General features: G+C 38.4%; 3 protein-coding genes across 7 annotated transcripts in view; 1 reads left to right on the top strand and 2 right to left on the bottom strand.

Moving 5' to 3' along the window:
- The window catches only part of LOC308195300 (uncharacterized protein), a 36,834-nt gene that overhangs the window by 11,365 nt on the left and 3,820 nt on the right, over positions 1-21,649 (top strand). The window contains exons 4-5 of one of the 3 annotated variants that reach the window (XM_080592437.1): positions 8,260-8,364; positions 9,685-9,744. In XM_080592437.1, coding sequence (XP_080448563.1) covers positions 8,260-8,341 — 82 coding nt within the window. In that variant the 3' untranslated portion in view covers positions 8,342-8,364; positions 9,685-9,744. Of the gene's footprint in view, positions 1-8,259; positions 8,365-9,684; positions 9,745-11,909; positions 17,832-21,649 lie in introns of those variants that run through there. The other 2 variants (XM_080592438.1, XM_080592439.1) reach the window with 2 other exon arrangements.
- On the bottom strand, positions 1,921-17,886 carry CSRP3 (cysteine and glycine rich protein 3). Of its 2 annotated transcripts, XM_080592436.1 has the most exons (6): positions 17,790-17,886; positions 10,899-11,030; positions 6,197-6,365; positions 4,598-4,733; positions 3,752-3,845; positions 1,921-2,675 (listed from the first exon to the last, which is right to left on the bottom strand). In XM_080592436.1, exons 2-6 carry the CDS (start codon positions 11,008-11,010, stop codon positions 2,596-2,598), a joined length of 591 nt encoding a protein of 196 aa, XP_080448562.1. In that variant the 5' UTR covers positions 11,011-11,030; positions 17,790-17,886; the 3' UTR covers positions 1,921-2,595. The 2 variants fall into 2 exon arrangements, with proteins under 2 accessions (XP_080448562.1, XP_080448561.1); XM_080592435.1 differs by lacking the exon at positions 17,790-17,886 and having other exon boundaries at positions 10,899-11,902.
- The window catches only part of E2F8 (E2F transcription factor 8), a 15,519-nt gene continuing 10,590 nt past the window's right edge, over positions 16,721-21,649 (bottom strand). For both annotated transcript variants that reach the window (XM_080592411.1, XM_080592412.1), the window contains exon 13: positions 16,721-21,602. In XM_080592411.1, the coding sequence (XP_080448537.1) occupies positions 21,429-21,602 (174 nt within the window). In that variant the 3' untranslated portion in view covers positions 16,721-21,428. The remainder of the gene's footprint in view (positions 21,603-21,649) is intronic.

The raw sequence follows: 21,649 nt of genomic DNA, 5'->3' as shown, positions 1-21,649 counted from the left end.
ATAGTCATAAAAAGATTATGCCATAAAAGATTCTAAAGACAGAAAGCTATAAACTGAAGTATAAAAACATGGATTGTCACTTTCTGCCTAAACCTGTGATAATTTCCAAAATGTTTGAAGGTCTGACAGTCTCATGGTCTATCATTCGTGCCAAGGTTCCAGTCTGATGTATCTACCTTAAGCACCTACCTCAGACCTGTTTATCATGATGCTTAGGCGCTAGGTCCTGGGAAGTAAAGTCAGTACTTAAGTTCTCTAAGTTGCTAGAAGAGCACGGTAAGCACCTTGAAACCATTCCAAAGAATGAGTCAGTCCACTTGATTAGTGTTAGATGTTAGTGATATTGCAGATAGTGAGTCAGATGTTCCCTTGTGGTCTTTTTGGTTGTGGGAGCTGCTTTGCAGCTAAATCTAGCACCACTATAGCACAAGCATAGCAATTTATTTCTTAATCATAAATTTTTTACTTTCATAAAAATTAAAACCATGAACACAGCTCTCCCTCATTCCTGTGATTTGAGATATCATTAGAATAAGTAAGGTCTCTTTATCTTTTCTTTCTCCAGCAATTCTGTTTACTCACAAGGCGAAGAAAGGGCCTCTTGGTTAGCTAAAGCATTCTCTTTAAATTGTCTTTCTCCTTCAGCTAGTAATAGGCAAAGAAATTGCAGTTCTCCAATGCATGTAGAAAATCCGAGCTCCACTGTCTCAGAAAGACTCCTGGGAAGAGAGCTTATACAAAGTATTTATTCATAGAAAACTGTTAGCTGAAACCTGGAAGAATTTAGCCAGTTACCTTCTGAAAGAACTCTCATGGTTGTATATTAGAATATGTATATGGTTGTATATTAGAATATGTATATGCAGTATCTAGAATGGAAGTGTAGGAAAATAGTTCTCATCTCTTTCTGCTTTTAACAGAAGTGAGTCAGGCACATTGTGGATGGGCAAAATGGGTTTCAGTGGTTTAATTTAGTTCAATTCGATTGGTTAGTTTCAGTTGGTTGGATCCAGTGTAAATATTTTTGAGGTTTTTCTCAGTAACAGGGGAGCTATGGAAATAGTTTGCTCTACCTCATTATTTTGTCTTTCAAAGAATCAGGAGCACAAAATTTGCAGATGATACCAAGGATCCTTTTGTGTGAATAGTGGAAAAAAAACAGACTGTGAAGCAATAAAAGTACTTATGCTATAAAAATATTTAATCTCTTTGCTGTTTCATGAAGTTAAAATATTTGTCAAAAAGGCCTTTATCGAGTATTTGCTACTCGGATCTTGTAGAAACATTTTTACAGTCATTATAGGATAACATCGAAATTCTTACGTATTTTCTGACCACTATCTTCTTTACCCCTCAAAAACCTGGGATGTTCATCACCATCACTGAAAACTTCCGCTGCAAAAATTCAAATGCCTTCTGAGCATTTTTGTTATTTTTGAGTGTTTTTCTATCCTATCATGAGTTTTGGAACTCTTCCTAAAAATTGCTGTGTTCTGATATCTGCATATATTGATATCTGGATGTAGAGGCTCAAATGAAATCTGTTTCTCTCCACTGCTTTGGGAGTTCAGTACCTGCTTTTCAAGAAGAGAGGTAGGATTAGACAAATTTAAGAGGTAAATTAATAAGTTCGTTATACAGGAATAAGGAATATCTCATGAAGTATCTCAGTTCTCCAACTAGCCCATTACAATGTCTTTTTTTTTCTCCCAGCTTGGAAAAAAAAAAAAAGTTCATGCCTTACAATTATCAGCATAAATATTTCATCTGTGAGTATTTCTGCTTTCTGTGAGTGTGTTTGAATAGAGGTCAAAACAGTAATGAAAACTAGCGGAGAAACAGATCAAGATCAGAAAATGAAAGGTAAATACTGTCTAGAACTGACAATGTAGAGTAAAGCAAAGTAACAAGACAGAATTCTTGCAGTTATGAAATGGAGGGTTTAATTCATCTCAGTGAAATACATTGATCTGTGACATTTTGGAACATAAAGCACAAGCAAATTGAAATAAACAAAAATGTGAAGCAATATGAGTACTTTATTGTAGCTTGAAAACATACAATAACAAAACTGACAGCACTGTATTCTAAGAAAACTTACTATTTCTTCAGAAATAGCTCCCTTTGAAAGAGAATTTCAGATACTTTTTAATCGTCTCAAAGTGAGTAACATCTATTTTGCCATAATACAAATAACATCAAAATGTTCAAAACACCACTGGGAAACTGGCCTAAGTCAGAACACTCTGACCTTTACCACTCTGTGATCCACAAGATATCTCTGTCTTAATGGGACAGTATACTGAGTCTTTCAAAATTCAGACTAAAATATGGTAAATAGTAGTTTAAGAAACAATGATGTTCCTTGAACAGAAGTTTTTGTCTTTATTTGCTCTAAACGTAAATCTAACTTTATCACTGTAACTTTTTTTAGGCTATTCTAAGAATTTCTTAAGATACAAGTTTGCAAGCTTTTTCTGCAAGGTGGAGAATATTAAACAAATGCCCTAGTTTATTAGCAATATGTGATGTTTTTGTTTTACTTGTCAACTGTTATCTGCTAACATCAACAGCAGACTCTGTTGCATCCACTTCTCATTCGCATTCTTTCTTTTCCGCTTGAGTGAGGCCACCAAAACCAATTCCTTTGGGACCAAAATTTTTTGCATAGCAAACTGCAAAAGAAGGAGGAGGGTAAATAATATTAGGAATGTTTTCATGTCGAGGTAAAGGACTTGTGTCTTTAGTACTACTTCCAAATATAAGTTAATAAAAAGAAGGAAATGTGAATGTCTTTCTTGATAGTGCCAACAGAGTCTAACAGTGAAACATATTTGACTTAAATGGAAGTGTCATATCTGAGCTTCTCCAAAAAAGTCAGAAACAGTATGTATTCAAGATTTAACTAATGTTTTCTTTAAAACTGCTTTCCCATCCATACAGACTATTTTCAGAGGGGGTTAAAAGAACTAGAATGTAGTCCAGCCAGCTTTTGATGGTAGTTTAAGCAATGCCGTGCTAACTGTGTATTGCTAAGTGTATGCATGTTTATTTATCACAATTCGGTTTAAGTAATAATGGTCAGCATATTTCTCAAAATATGCCTATTTGACTACATCCTGTTGTCAGCCTGTGCCCAACTTAAATATTTTTTAGAACTCTCTATAGAGTTTAGCCTAGGATATGAAAACTTGGCATACTTTGCTCCTTAAGCTGTTTCACATAGTTAAGTGAAATCTGCAAGCTTTGTTGATCTGAGAAGAATATCTGGATGTATAATTTAGCATGAACGCATTATCTTCTCTACAACCAATATAGCAGAAGTATCTTTTAATTCTTCCTGGCAAGAATTCCAATTGGGATCATGACCTTCAAAGATCTATCTGTATGTTTGTGATTTAGTTGTTTTTTTCTGTTTATTTTGTTTTTTAATGAGCAAGTGAGATTGTGTAGGTACAAAAATTTGCCCAGCAGGTATGGCTAGTGTTCCTGTTAGGAGGTCTGAGGATGGATCAGAGAGGGTGTTTTTGTAGAAAAATTACAAATTTAAAATTTAAATGTTCATAGCAGAAGATGCAACTGCAATTTTGCCATAGTTCTTCCTTTGTTTTTGGAAAGTTGTTAAAAAAATAAAATGAAAATTCATGTAGTTGTTAAACATGCCGCAGTAAATCTTGATGGCAATACTAGGTCTAAAAGGAATAATCTTACGCTGACTCGATAACCCAGTTGAGGTCATTGCAATCCTTACCTTTACAGTAGAGCTCTCCATCTTTGTCTGTAACATTGGTAGATTCTAAACTCTTTCCACAAATAGCACAGCGGAAGCATGTCTTATGCCAAGGCTGAGGAAATGAAGACAATTCATTGTGTTACAGCAAATGCACAGCTAGCAGATGCAAGAAACAAATAACTGTTGCTTTAGCCTAAAACTGTCTTCTTGCTCTTAAGGCTTCCACTTTTCATCCTTCTAAATTTTTTTTTTTTATTGATTATCCCACTTTATTATCCCACTATTATTTAACATCTTACCTAGCAACTTGCTTGTTAATAGAGGTCTGGTAAAAAGCAGAGAGCTTTAGATAGTGGCCTCTCCCTTCGTGCGCAGAGGTAATATTCTAGTGAGAGTTTAGAGCAGAGGGCCAGCATGTCACGGGATGCTGGCTTTTCTTTTTTTAGTCAAAGAAAATAATATAATCTTTTTAATATAATCTTTAGAATAATATAATCTTTAATTTAATCTTTAATCTTTAATTAATTTAATCTTTAATTTTAGCTGCATTTGCCGCTAAAAACAAATGTTTAAATTATAACTATTCCAAAAGATGTTAGTAGGATGATGGTGGCAGAGGAGGCAGCCTGTACAGTAGCCAGAAAGGAAGGGTTGTTCCACAGACATCAACAAGATGCAGAAAGTCCGGGCTTATGCAACAGCACATGACTTTAAACCTGATAGGCGTTACATCAGGCTTTACCAAATTGTTAATTCGTCTTCATATTTTCTTCATCAAGACTGAGTAAAAACTTCAGGGAATGATTAGCTATAGTTTATCTGCATTTGAAAAGCTTTTTTCCTAGTGTTTTAGTAACTACTTACTTTTCCTCCCCCCATTATCTTCTCTGCAGCGTACACTGACTTGCCACAGCGGGGACATTTATCCACATCGACAATCTTTTTGGCAAACTTTGAAGGGTTAGTTGGTGTAGAAGGGCGAGCAGGCTTTGGTGATCCCCTAAAACAGAAGTTTTCAGTGTTTTTAAAATATTGCTTAAAATGCTATCTTCATTTTAGAAATATGAGGTCATGGTGTTTGTTTTTGTTTGTTTTGTAAGGGAGAAAAATACTAAATTACTGGTCTAGGACATGCAAAAGGAAAAAAAAAAAAAAAGAAACCAGAATTGTTACAGAATCACAGAAGTATTTAGGTTGGAAAAGACCTTTTGTTGTATTGCATAGTTGAAAAGCTGATATTGTAGCCACTGATATTTCCTGTATTGGCCTGAGCACAAGGAGTTAATGCTAGCCACTTTTAATGAAAAGTGAAAGTAAAAAATAAATTTTGTTTTTGTTGAGAGGCAAAAAGAGAAAAAGAAGCAGAAGACCCCCACTTCTTGTAACTGGCTAACTGCTAGTACTCAGTAGCGAGCAGATCTTGAAAGGGAGGGAAAAAAAAAAAAAAAAACCAACTCAATTTTGCATGCTCTTTGTTGTTGTTTTATTTTTATTCACTGCAACATTTTGACAAGGAACCAGGCTTCTCAGGTGGCCCGGGGTCAAAAGCATCAGAAAAATAGCTTTGCTATTTCTAATAGCTTTGCTTTATATTTCTGGACTTTGTGCTCTATGTCCTTGTGCTTGCTTAAAGTCATTGACAGAACTACTTGTGAATTATCGGATTGTTGGACTGCAACAGGTCATTAAGCCTACAGGACATAACAGTCTTGGATACAGAGCTCTGCCCACAATGGATGCATATCTCACATGGGGGTACAGTTAAGTATGGTATTTGAGCTTTTATTACCTGCCTAGTATATTTGTTGATGAGTTCCCTTATAGTAATAGCAGAAGAAAACTTTTTATTTTGAAATGTGCAGTTTTGAGAATCATAGGAAAATGCTATAAAAACCTACTGTCAGACATAATTTCGTGGAGCTGAGGCTTTTTGAAGATGCTATTCCATGGGAATCCCTTTGTTCAGTCATGTTCTTGGTGTGCTTGCAAGTATTGTTCAAGCCACAGGGAGGATTTAGAAACATTATTTCTGTATTGAGAGGAGTAACAGTGTGTGGTGTTGTGATTATTTCTGTAACAGTAAAACTTAAGTGTATCTTAGCCTCTGATAAGATGAAGAAAATTCTCATATTCTACGGTGAATGTGATTTTATCACAGTGATACTCATGGCAAATTACAATTGCAGTGATTGCAGCATAGGTTCGTCTTGGCATAAAAAGGCTGCTGCTGCCTATTGAAGGAGGAGAAAGTTCATGAAGAGAGCTTACAGAGACTGAAAATTATTAAAAAATGGTACATTGCTGTGTCCACTGAAGAAAAGATTGTAGGAAGTTCTGTTCAGCCACTCATACCATGTGTTGTTTTAGGAACAGAATAAAATATCTCCCTGTACCATATATACCCCAATAAGTGACAAGTGGTATCAGAAAAACAGACAGTGCTCTCAGTGGGATTTAACTCACTGTTGCAGATTCAAGCCTAGATGATCCCCAGTGTCAGTGCTGAGACATCCTGCCCCTTGTCCAAAGCCAACACCTTTGGGACCATATTTTCTTCCATAGCAAGTTTTGCAGTAGATTTCAGATTCGTGAGCTGCTACTGTGGTGCTGTCCAGAGCTTTTCTGCAAGCCACTAAAAACAGGAAAAGAGAGGCACAGATAAACATTTGTATATTCAAAGTTGAATTACTGTGGTTCAGAATAATTACAATTAGTGTTTATTTTTGTTCGTCTTCAGAAAATACACAAAAAGAGGGGTGTTAGTGCATAGTCAGTATAAAGTTTCACTGGGCTGTTGCTAACATAATTGTTCATGCACACAATGTTTGTGCTCTCCAGTTACACTCTAACCCCAGAAGAATCTTGGACTTGTCAAGACAATTTTTCTAGATCTGAGAGGCCAGAGATGGATCTGAGGTAATCATCCCAAAGTCCCAAACCCTAAAAACAAGGGAGAGGTTGCAGGGGTGTCGATTCTACTGTGCATCTGCACCTTTCAGAATAGTTCCTCTGAGTCTGTAGCGGCTTTCTCATGTCAGCCCATCATATTTTAAGCTGGCAAGTTTTAAAAAGAGAACGTAACATACTTGCAGTGTCCAGTCAGAATCAAGCGGGATATATAAGTATTTATTTATTTATTTATTTATCTCATTGCATTTTTTTGGGCTGTAGAGCCAGAGGAAGCAGTGACTCCAAATACCTGATTTTTTTCAACTTCCTCCAGGATGACAAGAATATGATGATGCAGATTCTAAGACCAAAAGGACCTCCTGCTAGTTGTATTTGTTATAGAGAAATACTGCGTGGCTTAGCTCACCAGAAAAGGTCTCAGAGACTTTTGGACAGAAGATGCCATAGGAGCACCACACGCATAATGGAATGCAAGTTATACTCTCTATGTCACTACTTTAAATCTAGTCTCTAGCTGAAGGGATCAAAAGTTAATGAGTGCTAACAGCTGCTTATTTGAGGTCTCAGTAGACAAGTATCTATGTTTTGAGAAACACACCTCGAGCTAACAAACATAGCTAAGTTCAGTCTTGTGCATGCTTACTCTCAGCAAATGTGCATGGAAGGTAAGGCAGACAAATCTGGGTTCTCTGGGGTGCTTGCTTTGCTGATCTGAAATCTGATCATCTTTTTATGACCAAATCCTGTTACCAGGCCAGCGTATCTCCTTGCTGTATATGCATGGAAACTTGGACAATAATGAAAGGAAAAAGTAGTAGTGGCAGTCTTCATGTGCTTGGTGACTGTGTATGCCACACTGGTTTGGAAACTCAGTGTGAGACAGTCCCCACCCCATCAAGAGAGGATGAAGCTTTCGGTTATGAATGGCTATTAAAAAAAAAAAAAAAAAAAAGACTTCTTACAAATTGTTTAGTGTGTCAACAGTAGTTACTGGGGGAGGCGAGTGGGGTAGTGTAGGGAAATAATGTTCTCTTCAACTTCCTTTGACCAAGTGCACATACCGCAAAGGGCTCTCCAGTCATGCGTGTCCTGTTGATAGCTTGGAAAACAGTTGCTTAGCTCATGTAAGTAACACAAATCTGTGAATTGCACGAGTGTTGAAACTAGATGGAAGATCAAGCCTCTAGTAAAGCTATCTGAGTGTTTGATTCGTCCTTTTTTTTCCCCCCTACGTTTAACTGTCCTGCTGTGAGGTTTTTCTCAAATTCATTCAAGTCAGAGTTTAAGGATTTAAGGTGATATTGGAGCTTTGTTTCCATCACTGTAGTGTGTAGAGGGGAATATAATTCTCAAGGACTTGTTTAATTAACAGAAATGAAATGAGGGGCTTCTGTAAATGTGTGAACTTGATCACTTTGTGCTGCAGTCTCTTCTGCTTTGGGATTATAATTATGTTTGCTGCGGGAGTTAAGGGATGATGGAAACTCTAGCAGTAGATAAAGTGTTTCTATTTCTGGCTCTGTAAGGATAGAGTATCAATTCACCACAACAGATGGAGCAAAAGCCCTTGAAGTGCTATTGTTGAAATAACTTTGAGACCTGTCATCTGCTAACAGATACTGTTTGCAAGCTGGCAGTAAGAAGTTTCAGGTTTATGGCGAGAGATCCTGCCAAATGTCCGTCACAGCTGTGTTTTAAGCAAAAGCTGACAGGGAAACAAGGTACGTAAACAGCAATCTGGGCAAGGAGAAAGGTTTGTTGGAAAGAAGTTTTAAAAACTGTCTGTAGGGAAAAACTATGGAGTACAGATACCAGGATTTTATAGTTCCGCTTATCTCATTTTTACTGTCTTAACAGGTTGGTTTGAATTGCATGTAATTTTGCCCAAATTTAACTCTGTGGTCCAAAAATACTAGTGTTTTTCATGTGTCAGGTCAAATATAATACATGCTCAACTACATGGATTTAAATTGTTTTTTTGTACCCAAGAGTGGGTACAGAGAGGACTGTTTTTCTTGTCTTGAGAAACGAAATTCTTTAACTGATTCATTGAAAAGTCCATGAACATGATACACGATATTGAATTATCTGGTCCAAAGCTAGTGTATGTGAATCATGGGAAACATAAAGCCAATTAACATACCTCTCACATGCCAGCTGGGCTTAGCTGCATCTTTAATTTTTGACCTTAGACATACTTCTGCTGGGAATACTTTTTTTAGTATCTAACCTATCTATAATTTAGTTCACACATGAGTACAATAGGCAAAAAAATAAAAACAGCAGACCTAATGAATGCATGCTGTTTATCGTGAGTCATTTAAAAAAAAAATCAGCTGTGCTAAGAATGAAGCTTAAACTTGTTTCAATATTAGATGTCTGAGAATGCACATACAAGAAAAATGTCCTGTTGGGTCATAGTTAATGATAGCTTTTTATTTTTATTAGACACTGGAGAGTCTATTCATTTGACATTGATATTTCACATATCACTTCTATCGTTGAATAAAGCATAAGTGTCAATTAAATCTTTTATCATAATTAACACATCCATGCTTCTCTCCCTGTAGCTTCTCTGATCTATAATACTAATTGTTATAGGCAGCACATGGAAGCAATAAACAGTCTCTAGTTTTTACCAAACTAAGATTTTAACCATCTGTAAGAATTGGCTGAAGGCTGTCAATTAACTACAACATTTTTTGAGGGAATTCAAAGGCATCACTTGCAGGGTCAGGAAGAAGGGCAAACAAGACTCATGTATGCCCTTTGAACTGGTTCTGTACAGTGCTGTACTGTCATCTAAGCGTGTAAAAACTTCCTCACTTCTGAAAAGGAAAATTTTCAACCTATCCAGGAAAGGAGGGTAAAAAACCTAAATTCAGTAGTATCAATTGTGCTGAACTTCATAGTGCAAAGGTCCTAAATCTCAATTGTCTGCAAAATACATTATTTAGCAATCTTTAGTTTTTATCAAATTGTTTTCTCCCTTCACAAAGGACAAACAGAGGTGAATTGATACCTTCTCTCTCATTTTTCAGGTGTTAACTCATCTGCAGAGAATGCTGTCTGCTGAACATTGAAGACGCTTGGGGAAAACAGTAAGTGAAATGGGACTGTAGGAAATATGGGGAAGGAGAAGACTGAGTTACTTGCAGGGTGTTGGTAGGAGATTTTGATGCCAGAGATAATCTTTCAGCTTTTCCGTGTGTATTTTTTTTAGGGTTAATCATAAAAGTACTCATCTCCTGTAATATCCTAATAAGACATACCTCTGTCTCAAGAGCACCGTTTGTGTAGTTCCTCTAGATTTTTTAACTTGAAACCTGTAGTATGCTACATTGTGGGACAGAGTAGGATTTCTTCAAGATTTACCTAGTTACCATATTTCTGCAGCACTCTAAAATCCCTAACAAAAACCATCATGCTTGACAAAAGAGAAGTCAAGATCCTGAGAGAGACATTGCTCAGGGGTAAAAGCTTAGAAAACTGAAATTTGATGATTAAGAGCTGATGTGGAGTGGCAAACTGGTCTTTCAGAAAGTTGACTGCGGTTTCTGAAAAGTTGCAATCGTTTTCTATCCTTCAGTTACTTAAAAAAAAAAAAAACAACCAACCAACCAACCAAAAAAAAAACAGTGGTGGTGGGGGAACCAGTTTTCATCTTTAGTGGATTATTGTCTCTGGGAATAAACTAATTAATCATCCTTACAGACAAGGATCCCTCAACTCAAAACTGACTTTCTACAGAGATTTAGTTAAAACACACTGCAGTTTAACAAACTCGCTCAAGTCTTCGCTCCCTCCTCTCGTTCCCCTCCCCAGGGTTGCAGGCAGTATGTGCAACGTGTGGCTGCTTATGGTAGGAATATTTTCTTTGGCCCCATGGGATCCTTAAGGTTTCAGGAGAGTCATTCCAGAGTCAGCCTTGCTGTGCTGTGCTTGAAGTAGGAGTATTAGCGCGACTGCTGTCTCCTTTGTTTTCTCAGAAGATGTATAAGCCTTACAAAACTTTCCCTGTGTGGAATTGGGTCTGACACTGGTTGTGGCTACTGTCCTGTACGTGGGTTGGGCTGTTTATGACCTGCTATAGGTGTCCCATGGGCAAACATGTTGAGTTAGGCCAAATATGAAGCTTCTTTATTGTGTTTCTGCTTGGATGCAAGTTAATACAAAATAAATTACTAGCTTTAAGTGACGACCCCTACCGAGCTATGGAAATAGTGTGAAGTTAAAATGGTGTAGCCCAGCTTACTGCAGAGGAAGCATGTCTTGTGAAAACTCCTTCCATTGCATTGAATTTCCTCAGCGTGGTACACTGTCTTCTCGCAGGCACCGCATTTGGCTCCACCTCCCCAGTTTGGCATCCTTGTATGCGAAGGGCAACCTAGAAAATCAAATTGCATAAGTAAATGCAGTGAAAAAAGTGAGTTATTTTAAACAGAACAGCTTGATTTGTTTTTTTTTCCCCCCCTTATTGTTCCCAACACCATCACCAGTGAACTGCTATTGCAGGGTGGCCCCAAGCCAGGATCTGCTCGGGTGAATTGTACCACAGCACTTGTAAATTATCTGGTAGCAGAGAGGTGAGATGGCAGCTGAGAGTCAGCACAGATCTGCGTGCCAGGTCCTGCGTAGGAAGGCAGACCTGGGGAGACCTTCCGTGCGTGGCTGGTGTAATGGCTCTTGGAGGAGACACGCTGCGTATCTGTGCTGTAGGAGGAATGTCACAGCAGACTGATCGCGGGGTGAGGACACTAGCCTGGTGCTTTGGGGGGGCAGCCTCGGTCCTCTGCATGACACACTGTTGTAAATAAGGTTGTTCTTTAGCTTGGAATCATGTAAATATGATACATGGTAAATATGTTAAATGATTGCGAGGTGTTTCGGTAAAAAGATGATAGGGTCATTCTTACCTCTTCTGGAGAAGTGAATCTAGGATGTATTTACAACAAATAGTCATTCGATTTCAGTCCCGCCCTCCCCTCTATCCTAGCACAGCCTTTTCCCTTCAGTTCTTGCTTTCTTTTCATCTCTGCTGATACGGTTTTGTGTGGCAAATTTTAGTGGAGGCTAATAAACGCTTTGAAGCTTTATGGGAGTTGAAAAGCAAAACTGTGGACAGAATTTGACCTTAAACTCTCTACAGAACAATATTGTCTGTAGGTTCTGTGAAGAGACACTGTATTGTGCTATTTATGCATTTCTAAAGCATGACCTTCCGCAATGATATATATATATATATATAGGCAGTTTTCTCTGTCAGGATGATGTCACGTTCTCCATTGCATAGCTGGATAAATTCCACCTTGAAGTTGAACAACTGTATGATGTTATTTCAGAAGACACTGGAGTAGAAACAAGTTATTTGTTCTTTTCTGAGTTCCTTATAAAACACGGTCACCGTGCAGCAAGATTATTGCTGCACAGTTGTTACAAAGTAATAACAGCTGTGCTTTCCTTTGTCAATTGTTGCTAAAATCTAAAGGTGGGAGAGAAAGACAGTAGTGCTTACTGTTGCAGTTACTATTGAAGTGCCTTGCCCAAGGTCACGTAGGAGGGCAGTGACAGAGCCTGGAGCTGAACATACAGCACCTGACTGCAGGCACAGTAAGTGCCCTTCCTGACAATTGTGCTATCACCCATCTGAAATGACCACAGCCTACGGTTTGCCCTTCTGTTTTCTTGTTTGAGTCATCGTTTCTGGAAAGACTGGAACGTCATCTTGTCATCTGCACGTCGTATTATCAGGTTGTTCCAGGCTCCTGGCTCAGGCCTCCTTTGTCCTTCTTGGAAAGCCAGTCATTTTCTTATTATAGTTCTTTCAAAGCCCGCTTGTCCCAGTTGTATTTGATTAAATCCACTGTCAGATATTCTTAAATAAGAAAAGGATTTTCACTACTGAATCAAGTCTGCCCCCTGAGACTTTTCTCCTGATGTCATGTAAGAGGGGAAATTATCATAGCAGTGATGTAATGTAGCTGTTACTTTAAACAGTTTGCATTATACCCTAACATTTAACAGTGTCTGTACATATGACTCTAACATCCCGTTTACTCATAATCTCAGTGACTTCTGTACCATATCTGCTAAATTTCAGAATGAAATTAATATTTTCTACCTGCCAGCTCTACAAACTTAATCTGAAGCTGAAGGGAGTTCTTTCTGGCTACTAATGCTAAAAATCACACAACTAGAGTAAAAGGCAACAGTATCAGGCAAAACCAAGATAGGACTGTAGCATAGGAGCGTGTGCTCATGCTGAAGCAACAGCACTGCAACACTGCAACAGCAGTGTAGGCATATTGTAACCATCAATGTTTGATAACAATCCAGATATTAGCATATCCTAACGTATCCACTGTAGTACTCTGGTTATTAATATATCCCTAACCCCATTTAATCCCCCATTCGCTGTTGTGACTGTTACCTGCGGTAGACAGCATATCTGACATCCTACTGCAAGACCCAGTCTCTCCTTTGGGATGCTGATTTAGGCTTAGTGGAACCAGCTCCTTAGCCCCATCAGCCTAGTCCTCAGCTGCCATAAAGCAACTACTCTATTAAATTATTTCAGACCCTGTCAGTTCTCCTGCTGCTCTGACAGCAAGAAAACACTAATGATGCATAAGAGAGAGGAAAGCTCAGCTTGCCTCTGTGTTTATTTGTAATGTAACAAGAAAGAATCAGAAATACGATGTAGAGGTCTGATGTAGTTGAAATAAATAAGAATAACTGTATGCAAGGAATGGATTATAAATTTGTTTCCCTCTTACTCAGGAATGGTTTAATGAAATAGTGCTGTTTAAATCTTTTTCCCATTTCTTTTAAATGGGAGAAAAGGGAATAGGGAGAAATATTTCACTTCGGTAAAATCTTTTCTCCGCCATTTTATGTTCTCCCTTTTTTCAAGTATTTTTGTATCAGTGTTATTTTTTCTTCTAAAATTAGAGTAATACTTGTCAAAGATTTTAAGAGAAGGAAGAGCAGTGACAGAAAATTCAGTGTTGTGATTGAAAATTAAAACAAGATTTTTGCATTCACAACGTCTCCTTTGCTGCCAGCTGAATCCTGTACCCCCTGGAGCAGCATTGGTAGCTGCCTGGGGAGAGTGTGGTTTGCACCTCTAGTTACCAACAGAGTAAAACTGCTTCTGCTGTTTTAGTTCCCTTCAGAGACACATACAGTATTTCAAACTGTGGCAACAGGAGACTTGTTGGAAAGTAATTCTGATTACATCATTAGCTGAAAGAAAAAAATAATCTCTGAAAGTCTGATAATGCTTGATAGTTACAGGCTGTGGTTAGAGCTCTTAAAAGAACCATTGCTCCTGAGGCTAATTATAGTTCCATGACTGGGCATGCATACACATTTTCCATGCTTTTTTGGCATCACCTGATGGGAAGCTGTAGGAGACAGAAGTCATGGTAAAAATGTTCCCGTAAGGATTCTGGCATAAGAATGGCAGTGGATGGCATGATGTCTGCACTGCCTGGCTTAATAGCTGGGTGAGGGACCAGGGCAACTCCACAGTCTTTGTGTTCTTGCTTTGTTCATCTCCCTGAATGCAGAACTGCGGTGGCCCTCCCTGCAGATGCTGCCTGTGCAGCAGGATTACTGCAAGCCATTAAATTCTATCTGTCTGCATTACCTGCAAATAGAACTCTGCCTCCTATTTGCCATACAAAAAATATACCCAAAGTCTTAATTCCACTTAATTTCATTTGATGCCAGTATCTAAACTCATTTGAAATCCCCGGAATTCTTTCGTCTTAATCTGATTAATTTACAGGGACTGCTAGCCACATGGTATTTCTTTATTTATTGATTGATTTATTTTTACTTTTTGGTGATCTGTACTAGTGTTACTCCTTGTTGGCAGGCACTTCTGGTACTGTTAAGCTGGAGGAGCATGCTTGGTCTTGCTGTAATAGTATTCAGCAGCTTGTATCATTCCATTTCAAAATGCAGCTACTACATGGAGTAGAATTTATTACACATCGGATGTGCAGCCAAGGATACATGCATCACTTTATTTAGATAGTAACACCACTACATAGGCTTGCCTCAGACCAAAGGAGCCTTTGAAGTGTTTCTGTGCTCTTCACAAGCATGAAAAAAATGTGAGTTGTCTTCTCTTGGGCTATTAGGCATGCTGTACAAATCTGGTTGTAACATGACTGTCACAGAGTGTGTGTCACTGATCAGAGTACTATTGGTAAGAGTATAATCCAAAAATATATTTAGATCCATTGATCTAAATAGGAAGTGGATGAGGTAGTGGCCCTAGAAGTTTCCTAGAGGAGCAGAAGATAGTGATAGACAGTGCAGTGTAGGTGAAGAAAGATGTTGCGCGTAATTTTGGTGTTTGTTTGCAAAATAGTAGGTTTTCCCTTCTAAATGCTGCTGTGTTTGATAGTCTAGAGCTCAAGTAAGTTCTGTGTGAATGGCAGAAATCATTTATGTGGCTGGAAGGATTATCTCAGGGTGCCACATGCTACAGGATGCCTTTTAAGCAGATAAACAGAGTGGGAAACGTAGGTCTTCACGATCACTTCATTGATCCTGCTGTGGTGTAGGTGCTGAACCATGGCTGGCAGGAGCGATGTGCCTTGCATCTCTGGTTTAGTCCTAGCTAGAGCTGTTTGGCCCAGACTTGGTTAGGAGCATGAGAATTCTGATTTCTTTTATAAGAAACAAAGAATAATAATATCAAATTAAATCGCTGTCTACGCTGAAACGCAAGTATTGAGGCTATGCTGGAAATTCTTTGCCCTGTGGAAGTCCGTGGGAAATGTCAGTGCAGGCAGGACTTGGGTCTGGTATCTAATCACAGCGCTGCTGCTGCCCTGTCCTGTGACCGCCACTGACTCATTCGGCCCTCCTTAGTGCTACTCACCTCACCAGCCCCATGGGGATAAAAATACACGGCTTCCTTTGTGAAGACCTTTGAATAGCCTTGACAGAAAAGGTAGAGCTGGATCCCGTTATGTATACTTGGGGATCTTGCGGCACATCGCGTGCTGTTCCTGCCGGGCCTCCGGCTGCCGCCCCAGCGAACCTGGTTCCCTCACCAGCCTTGTCTTGTATCTGTTGGCCTCATAGGAACGTTTTGAGTATTTTTGGACATCTAAAATGGTACCGAGGGCAACTGAATTCTATCTATAGTGTCTCTTCTGAAGGAGGAGTAATCTCTTTTGATGTTTCTAGTTGATTTTTTTTCCTCTGTCAGTTTTACTGTTATTTGGTGTGGCCTTCCTTATTGGCAAAAGGTTTGTTTGCTTTAAAAATAATTTAAGCATTTCAATTCTGTTTGAACGTAGCGATAAAATGCCACTACAGATTTTCTCTTTCTCTGTAACTAGCGCTCAAAATGTTCTGTTTTATCTTGATGTGTATGCAGTGTAAAGCACAATTCTTGCCACAGCATCCCAAAACGCCCAAAGGTGTTTTGGTCAAAATCTAATCCATTGTGGAAAGCGTTATATGTCTTAGAAGACTAGATCTACAATAGAGAAAATGTTTCTATTTGAGGGGTGAGCTCATTTAATGAAAGATGTGATATTGTTATATATTGACAATCATATTTCTTACATTCTGATGCATTCAGTGGACTATGGATTATATCTATATATCTGTATCTATAGATATCTCTATATATAGATATCTATATCTATGGACTATGGATTTATACACATAAATTTTAGGTCAGTTAGTGTAATATAAGCCTAATAAGTGTAATAAGTTAGCGTAATATAAGTGTAATATCAGTCTCCATCATGATCTCGTGATGGCTAGTATTTCTTCCTTTATTTCTGTGGTAAACCAACGTGTATAGATGAAGGGATGGGATCTTCCACACTGAAATGGGAAGATGGACATGGTTTTTTCATTGACACTGGTCACTCTGAGTTCCATGAGTGCTTTTGAAACAAAGAAATTTAAGTGACATGACATGAAGCACATGATGGGCAAAGCAGATATAAAAATACCAAGTCCTGTGCCTGAAACTTCTGCTTTAACCTCTGTGTCCTTCCTAAGTATCTACTATTTTCTCTCGTATTAATGCTGTATTACTGTTAAAAATTTCTCGATGCACACTTTTGGAGAAATTTAAGCTGATACCTTCAAAAAAAAAAAAAAAAAAGATAAAAAAGATACCCCCAACACTAGAACCAGGTACTTAGATGTGACTTTAAAAAGGAACCTAAACCCCAACCCTTCCTGCCCCCTGCACGCGTGCTCACCATTTCACATTGATTCATGTGGATTCACGTAGAAAGCTGCATCCCGTTGTACAAATGAGATGTTGCTTTTTCCAGAGCTAATCCTCTGCTATCAGCTTTCACTTTTCCTTTCTTTCCTTCACTATGCCCATAGTCATGCACTAAGTCTTTTTGTGGCAAGCAAAACTGTTACAGGCTGTAAAACATTGCCATGATAATTGAGATTGGGCACAATTATTTTATATAAATGTAAGGCTTTATTCTTTGAGATAATTTGATCTTTAGATGGATAGCTTTTCAAAGTAAGTAATGTTTTGTTTTTTAACGATTGTGGCTCTTCTGAGTACCTTGCTGATCATGCTGCCCTTTAATGCTTGTGTGATAAGTGTCTGAATTCTTTCATTCCACATTGTTTTTGTTTTTTTTTTTTTACCTTTTTCTTTTTAGCCAGTTTGGATAGAAAATTTCTTGTGTGATATAAAACCGATTAGTGACTGATCTTAAATACGCTGAGTTTTTTTTTTTCTTTCTAGAATACTTCTGTCTGAGAAAGTCTGAGAGCAGGTAGATTTTTATGCTTTAGAAAGCATATGTACACGGACTACCTGTGGAAAACACAATTCTGTAGTTTTGGAACATTTTTAAAGTTTCTGAAACTTCTGTTATCTGGTCCCACATGTAGTCAACACACGCCTCGTTAACAAGGATCTCCACGGCCCTGTTCTTGTAACACCAGTAGCTACTAAGTAGGCTGAGAAGCCCAGACGAATCTCTTATCAGTTGACTACTACAAACCTAAAATACTGCTGTCAGCTCTGTAGGGCTCGCTACACGTTTTCTTAAGCAATAAGCAAGTTCTACTACCTGTTGGGGAAAAAAACCCAAACCCTTACCAGCAGAACCCCATATAGCGTACTTACCAGAGTAGCTTGATGTTTTTCCCTGTTTTCTTACGCCTCCAGGGATGTGAACTGGAAGGATTCCTGCACTCTTTAAATGCAGTGGCCACCACTGCTGGCCCTATAGGCTGGGAGGGGAGGGGAATGAGAGAGGGCTTCAGGGATCTGAGCAATGCCATTGCTATCATCGAGCTGAAAATAACTTCTGACAAAAGCCTGGCATTTTGTTCCCTTATGTCCACTTGTGAGTAGGTGGACAACAATGCAGCCCCTCAGATGACACCTAGAGGGCATTCCTAAATGCAGTCTAATAGATCATAAATAAAGATTAAAGTTTTGTAGTCGCTATTGCATAGCTTAAATGTGAAACATAAGATAGTGTTTCCTGAAAATGAGGATTTAGTCATGAATGGTCACATTGCAAAAAATAATTTGCCAACATAACTATAGCTATTCACATATAAAACTGTTTGTAGGAACCCCTCCGGGATTCAGCAGCTTTAAACCAAAGAAAATTTCCTTCGGCTGAGCAGTTCATAACTTGATATCTACAAATGGTTTGTCTGATTAAGCTTTTAGAGTTCAGGGATGTCCTTCTATCATTTTTTAATTTTTACTTTTTTTTAGGCATTAAGATAGCTAGTTAATATGCATGATGCTTAGCATGTCTTATCACTGATAACATATATTTGCTGTGCCTCAATGAGCCCCTAGGAAACGGATGATGCCACAGATGTATGAGAAATGCAAAAACCCAAGTATGAAGCACTTAAAGTTCCTTTTTGACAGGTGTTTATTTTAAGAGCTTTGAAGATCTAGAAGCTAATTCTTGTTTGGTAAATGGGCTTTTAAATTGAGAAACTTTCTTCGGTGTTGTGGATTTTGTGGTGTGTGAAAGGACCAAGCCCTTGCAGCTTAGGGGTTGAAAACTGAACAGACTGACGCCGAGGGTCCCAACTCTGGGACGTTCAGGGAAATGCAGGAAGCTGAGATGCCAAATCCATGTCAGACCTTAGGATTTTAAGGGCCTGTTCACTGAGACTACTTTGAAAGCTCTTAGGAGCCTGTAGGATCCCTTGACTACTGAGTCCGGCAAAGATTTTGTAATGCAGAGACAGGTCCTTGATGCAGAGTTGGGACCTGTTTTTTCTTGAGCAGGAGACCAGGACTTGACCTCTTCTTGGTCATTCTTCCTGGGCAATTCTTGAAGTCTTTTGCCTATATCAAATAAGGCTGAATGCAGAGGTGACGCTGCAGTGTACATGCAGTGAGCGTTTCTTGTAAGCCAGTAGCAAGGAGGGCCTGGGGCGTGATTGAGCTCACTGTTAATGTGTGGCAAGCACTAAAGCTCTCCATGAGAACCTAGTGTTTGCACCCTTGGTGCTTCATAAATTGGGATCCTTGACATTTGAAAGAGTTGACTGTTTGTTAACCTTCACTCTTGTCTTCAGGTAGATCACGTGTTTGGATGGATTTGCACCGTGTCATAAAAGAGGGACTTTGCTAGAGCTTAGCAACAGTAAATGAGGTAGTCAGCTCACATCTAAGGATAGGTTAGACAGGTAAAAAGAGCAGAGAGCTTGACTAGTCAGAGTGAAATGCAGGTCTTCTGGGGAATAGGGTACTTTGAACAGGGAAATGGTAGCTTTTCAGCCTGCAAAGTGAACAAGAACGGAGTGCAAGGTATTACAAAGCCTGCGTGAAAAAGTAAGCAACTGCATTTTGATAGGAGTCAAAGGACACTGGGCAGCAAGTCGGAATATACATCCAGCTTTTCACAATAGGGCACTGTTTGTGACAAGACCTTTTTTTGACCCTAATTACTGCAGTTTCTTGTTCTCACAGCTGTGCTATCCAAAGCCAAAAATTCTGTACTTTCAAGTAATGCAAGTTTCTATAAACCTTTGCCTTTATACTTCTACAATTACATTAATAGAATCTGATGTCCCCATACAGCACAGTAAAGGAAAAAAATGCCATACACATACTACACACGCATAGCGTTACTACAGCTCCTGCTTCACAGCTGATCCAGGCAGATTAGGGCTAAGAACAAGGTAAACATTTCATGGAGCAGAAGTATTACAGTTTCTGCTGTGGCAGGCTTTTATGAAAGATTAATAAGATAGTGTTATACATTGATCCGCTACTAGGGTAAGCAATAGCAGTGTTTAAAACTTAAGGTGGACTGAAGGTAAAGGTAGTGAAGATATAACCAAAGTTCTGCCTTAAGAATTCTCTGTTGGAAAAAAAAATAGTTTTAACAAATGAAGGAATTTAGGGAGACAAGTCCTTGAATTATGTAATTCTGTATGAAACTAGTAACTTTTTTTTCTGTTCAAGTATTTGCAGCGCAAGATGGTTTCTCCTTTGTCACTTGTTATTTTGGGGGCAAGAGAAGATAGAACATTACTGAACTTGAAATAATCTAGCTCATCTCTATAATTGTGAGTGGCTTTTCTGAGGTTCAAACTTTATTTTTTTTCATGCTACAGTTTATTCTACCACCTTTCTTCTGTACCAGGAGTGGCTTGGGGATGATCAAGAGAGGTGGAACTCCCTCCTTCTAGAAGCCAGACTTTACACTGCAACACTGATTAGCTAGTGCTACAGTAACTGTCTGTGTGATTTCTGTCACAAGCAGTTTCAGATAAACACAAAACCTTTGGGCAAATACTGAAGGAACTTAATCTTAGGCTCTCTTGATAGCAGACAGGCTTCAAGCCTATTTGCTGCATGTAGCACAGCAAGCACCAGGCTCACATTCTAAGAACAGAATAGAGGCAAGGTAACATGTTGATCATCTGGTCTTACTGAAATTGGCTGTTAGCATGAGGCCCAAACCACCTAACGTCTCACTTCCCTAACACCTCAACTGCACTTCACAGAATATTCTAGGTACTTTTAATCCCAAATATCACGAGCATTTTCCTTTTTCTTATTGGGAATCTCTAGTGAGAGTTCAAAAAGGGAGACTGAGGTACTTACATGCACCTTTTTGAAGAAATATCATTTTGCCTTTCTTCAGAATACACACACCTCATCTGACCAAACCCAAAAAAGAGTCCAGTACAGTATTACTCAACTCCAGTAATTTAATTTTATTAAACAAAACAACTGTCAAATTTTGACAGTTTGATGTAAGTTGAATCTGAACAAATTGATTTTACAATACAGTATAAATAATTCTTAACTTATATAAAACTTGATTAAGATTTTTTTTTTTTTACTAACTTTACAAAAGAGCATTATTGAACATAGGAGCAAAAGAAATTTTAACTATGGCCTTTTTGTTAAAACAAAAATATGTACACACTCACAGTATTTTCTTTGTGCAAAATATGTACTGACTGATAGGCTGTACCTTTCTGTACAAAGGCAATTTCAGTTACTTTGCATAGCAGAAAAGCAACACAGAAAACACTAGATACATAACGTTGTTGCTATAATACTTTAGGTAAGCCTTTTGGAAAAAATATTAGACATTAACTTTCTCATTAAGAGCCAGTTTGAATTGTAAAGCATTAAGGCTATTCCAGTATTGCAGTCCTGCCAATACATGCCTAAAACACACTTTGTCCATCAGACAATTCATTGTGTGTGCAGTGTGTTATCAGTAATTATGTCTGTTAACACAGTCAGCAATTTGATATCCCCAAACTAGTCTTCTGACACTTCAAGTTTTCGTTGAGGAATATATAGGGTTCCTTGAGAGGTTCTATCAGTACCATCTGAATTTGCAGACAGTGAAGATACTGTGTTTGGCCCTCCTGGTGTGCGGAAAAACATTTCTGTCGTTGTCTGGGGCTCTTCTGGTTCCTTTGGAACACTAGGCTAAAGAGAAGAAAGTTTACTTTCATTTAAGGAAAAAAAAAAAGTGA

The sequence above is a fragment of the Anser brachyrhynchus genome, assembly GCF_964034855.1.
Source record: "Anser brachyrhynchus genome assembly, chromosome: 5".
Classification (NCBI taxonomy): Eukaryota; Metazoa; Chordata; class Aves; order Anseriformes; family Anatidae; genus Anser; species Anser brachyrhynchus.
The sequence above is the reverse complement of the archived record's forward strand: the minus strand, read 5'-3'. Positions and strand labels throughout refer to the sequence as shown.

Excerpts from the sequence above, each read along its gene's own strand:
- CSRP3 (XM_080592435.1), bottom strand. The coding sequence starts at position 11,049 with ATGCAATTTGATTTTCTAGGTTGCCCTTCGCATACAAGGATGCCAAAC. Across the intron at positions 4,734-6,196 it reads CTAGGCTTGAATCTGCAACA|GGGATCACCAAAGCCTGCTC; the intron begins GTGAGTTAAATC and ends CTTCTGTTTTAG. Across the intron at positions 2,676-3,751 it reads TGGAGAGCTCTACTGTAAAG|TTTGCTATGCAAAAAATTTT; the intron begins GTAAGGATTGCA and ends CTTCTTTTGCAG.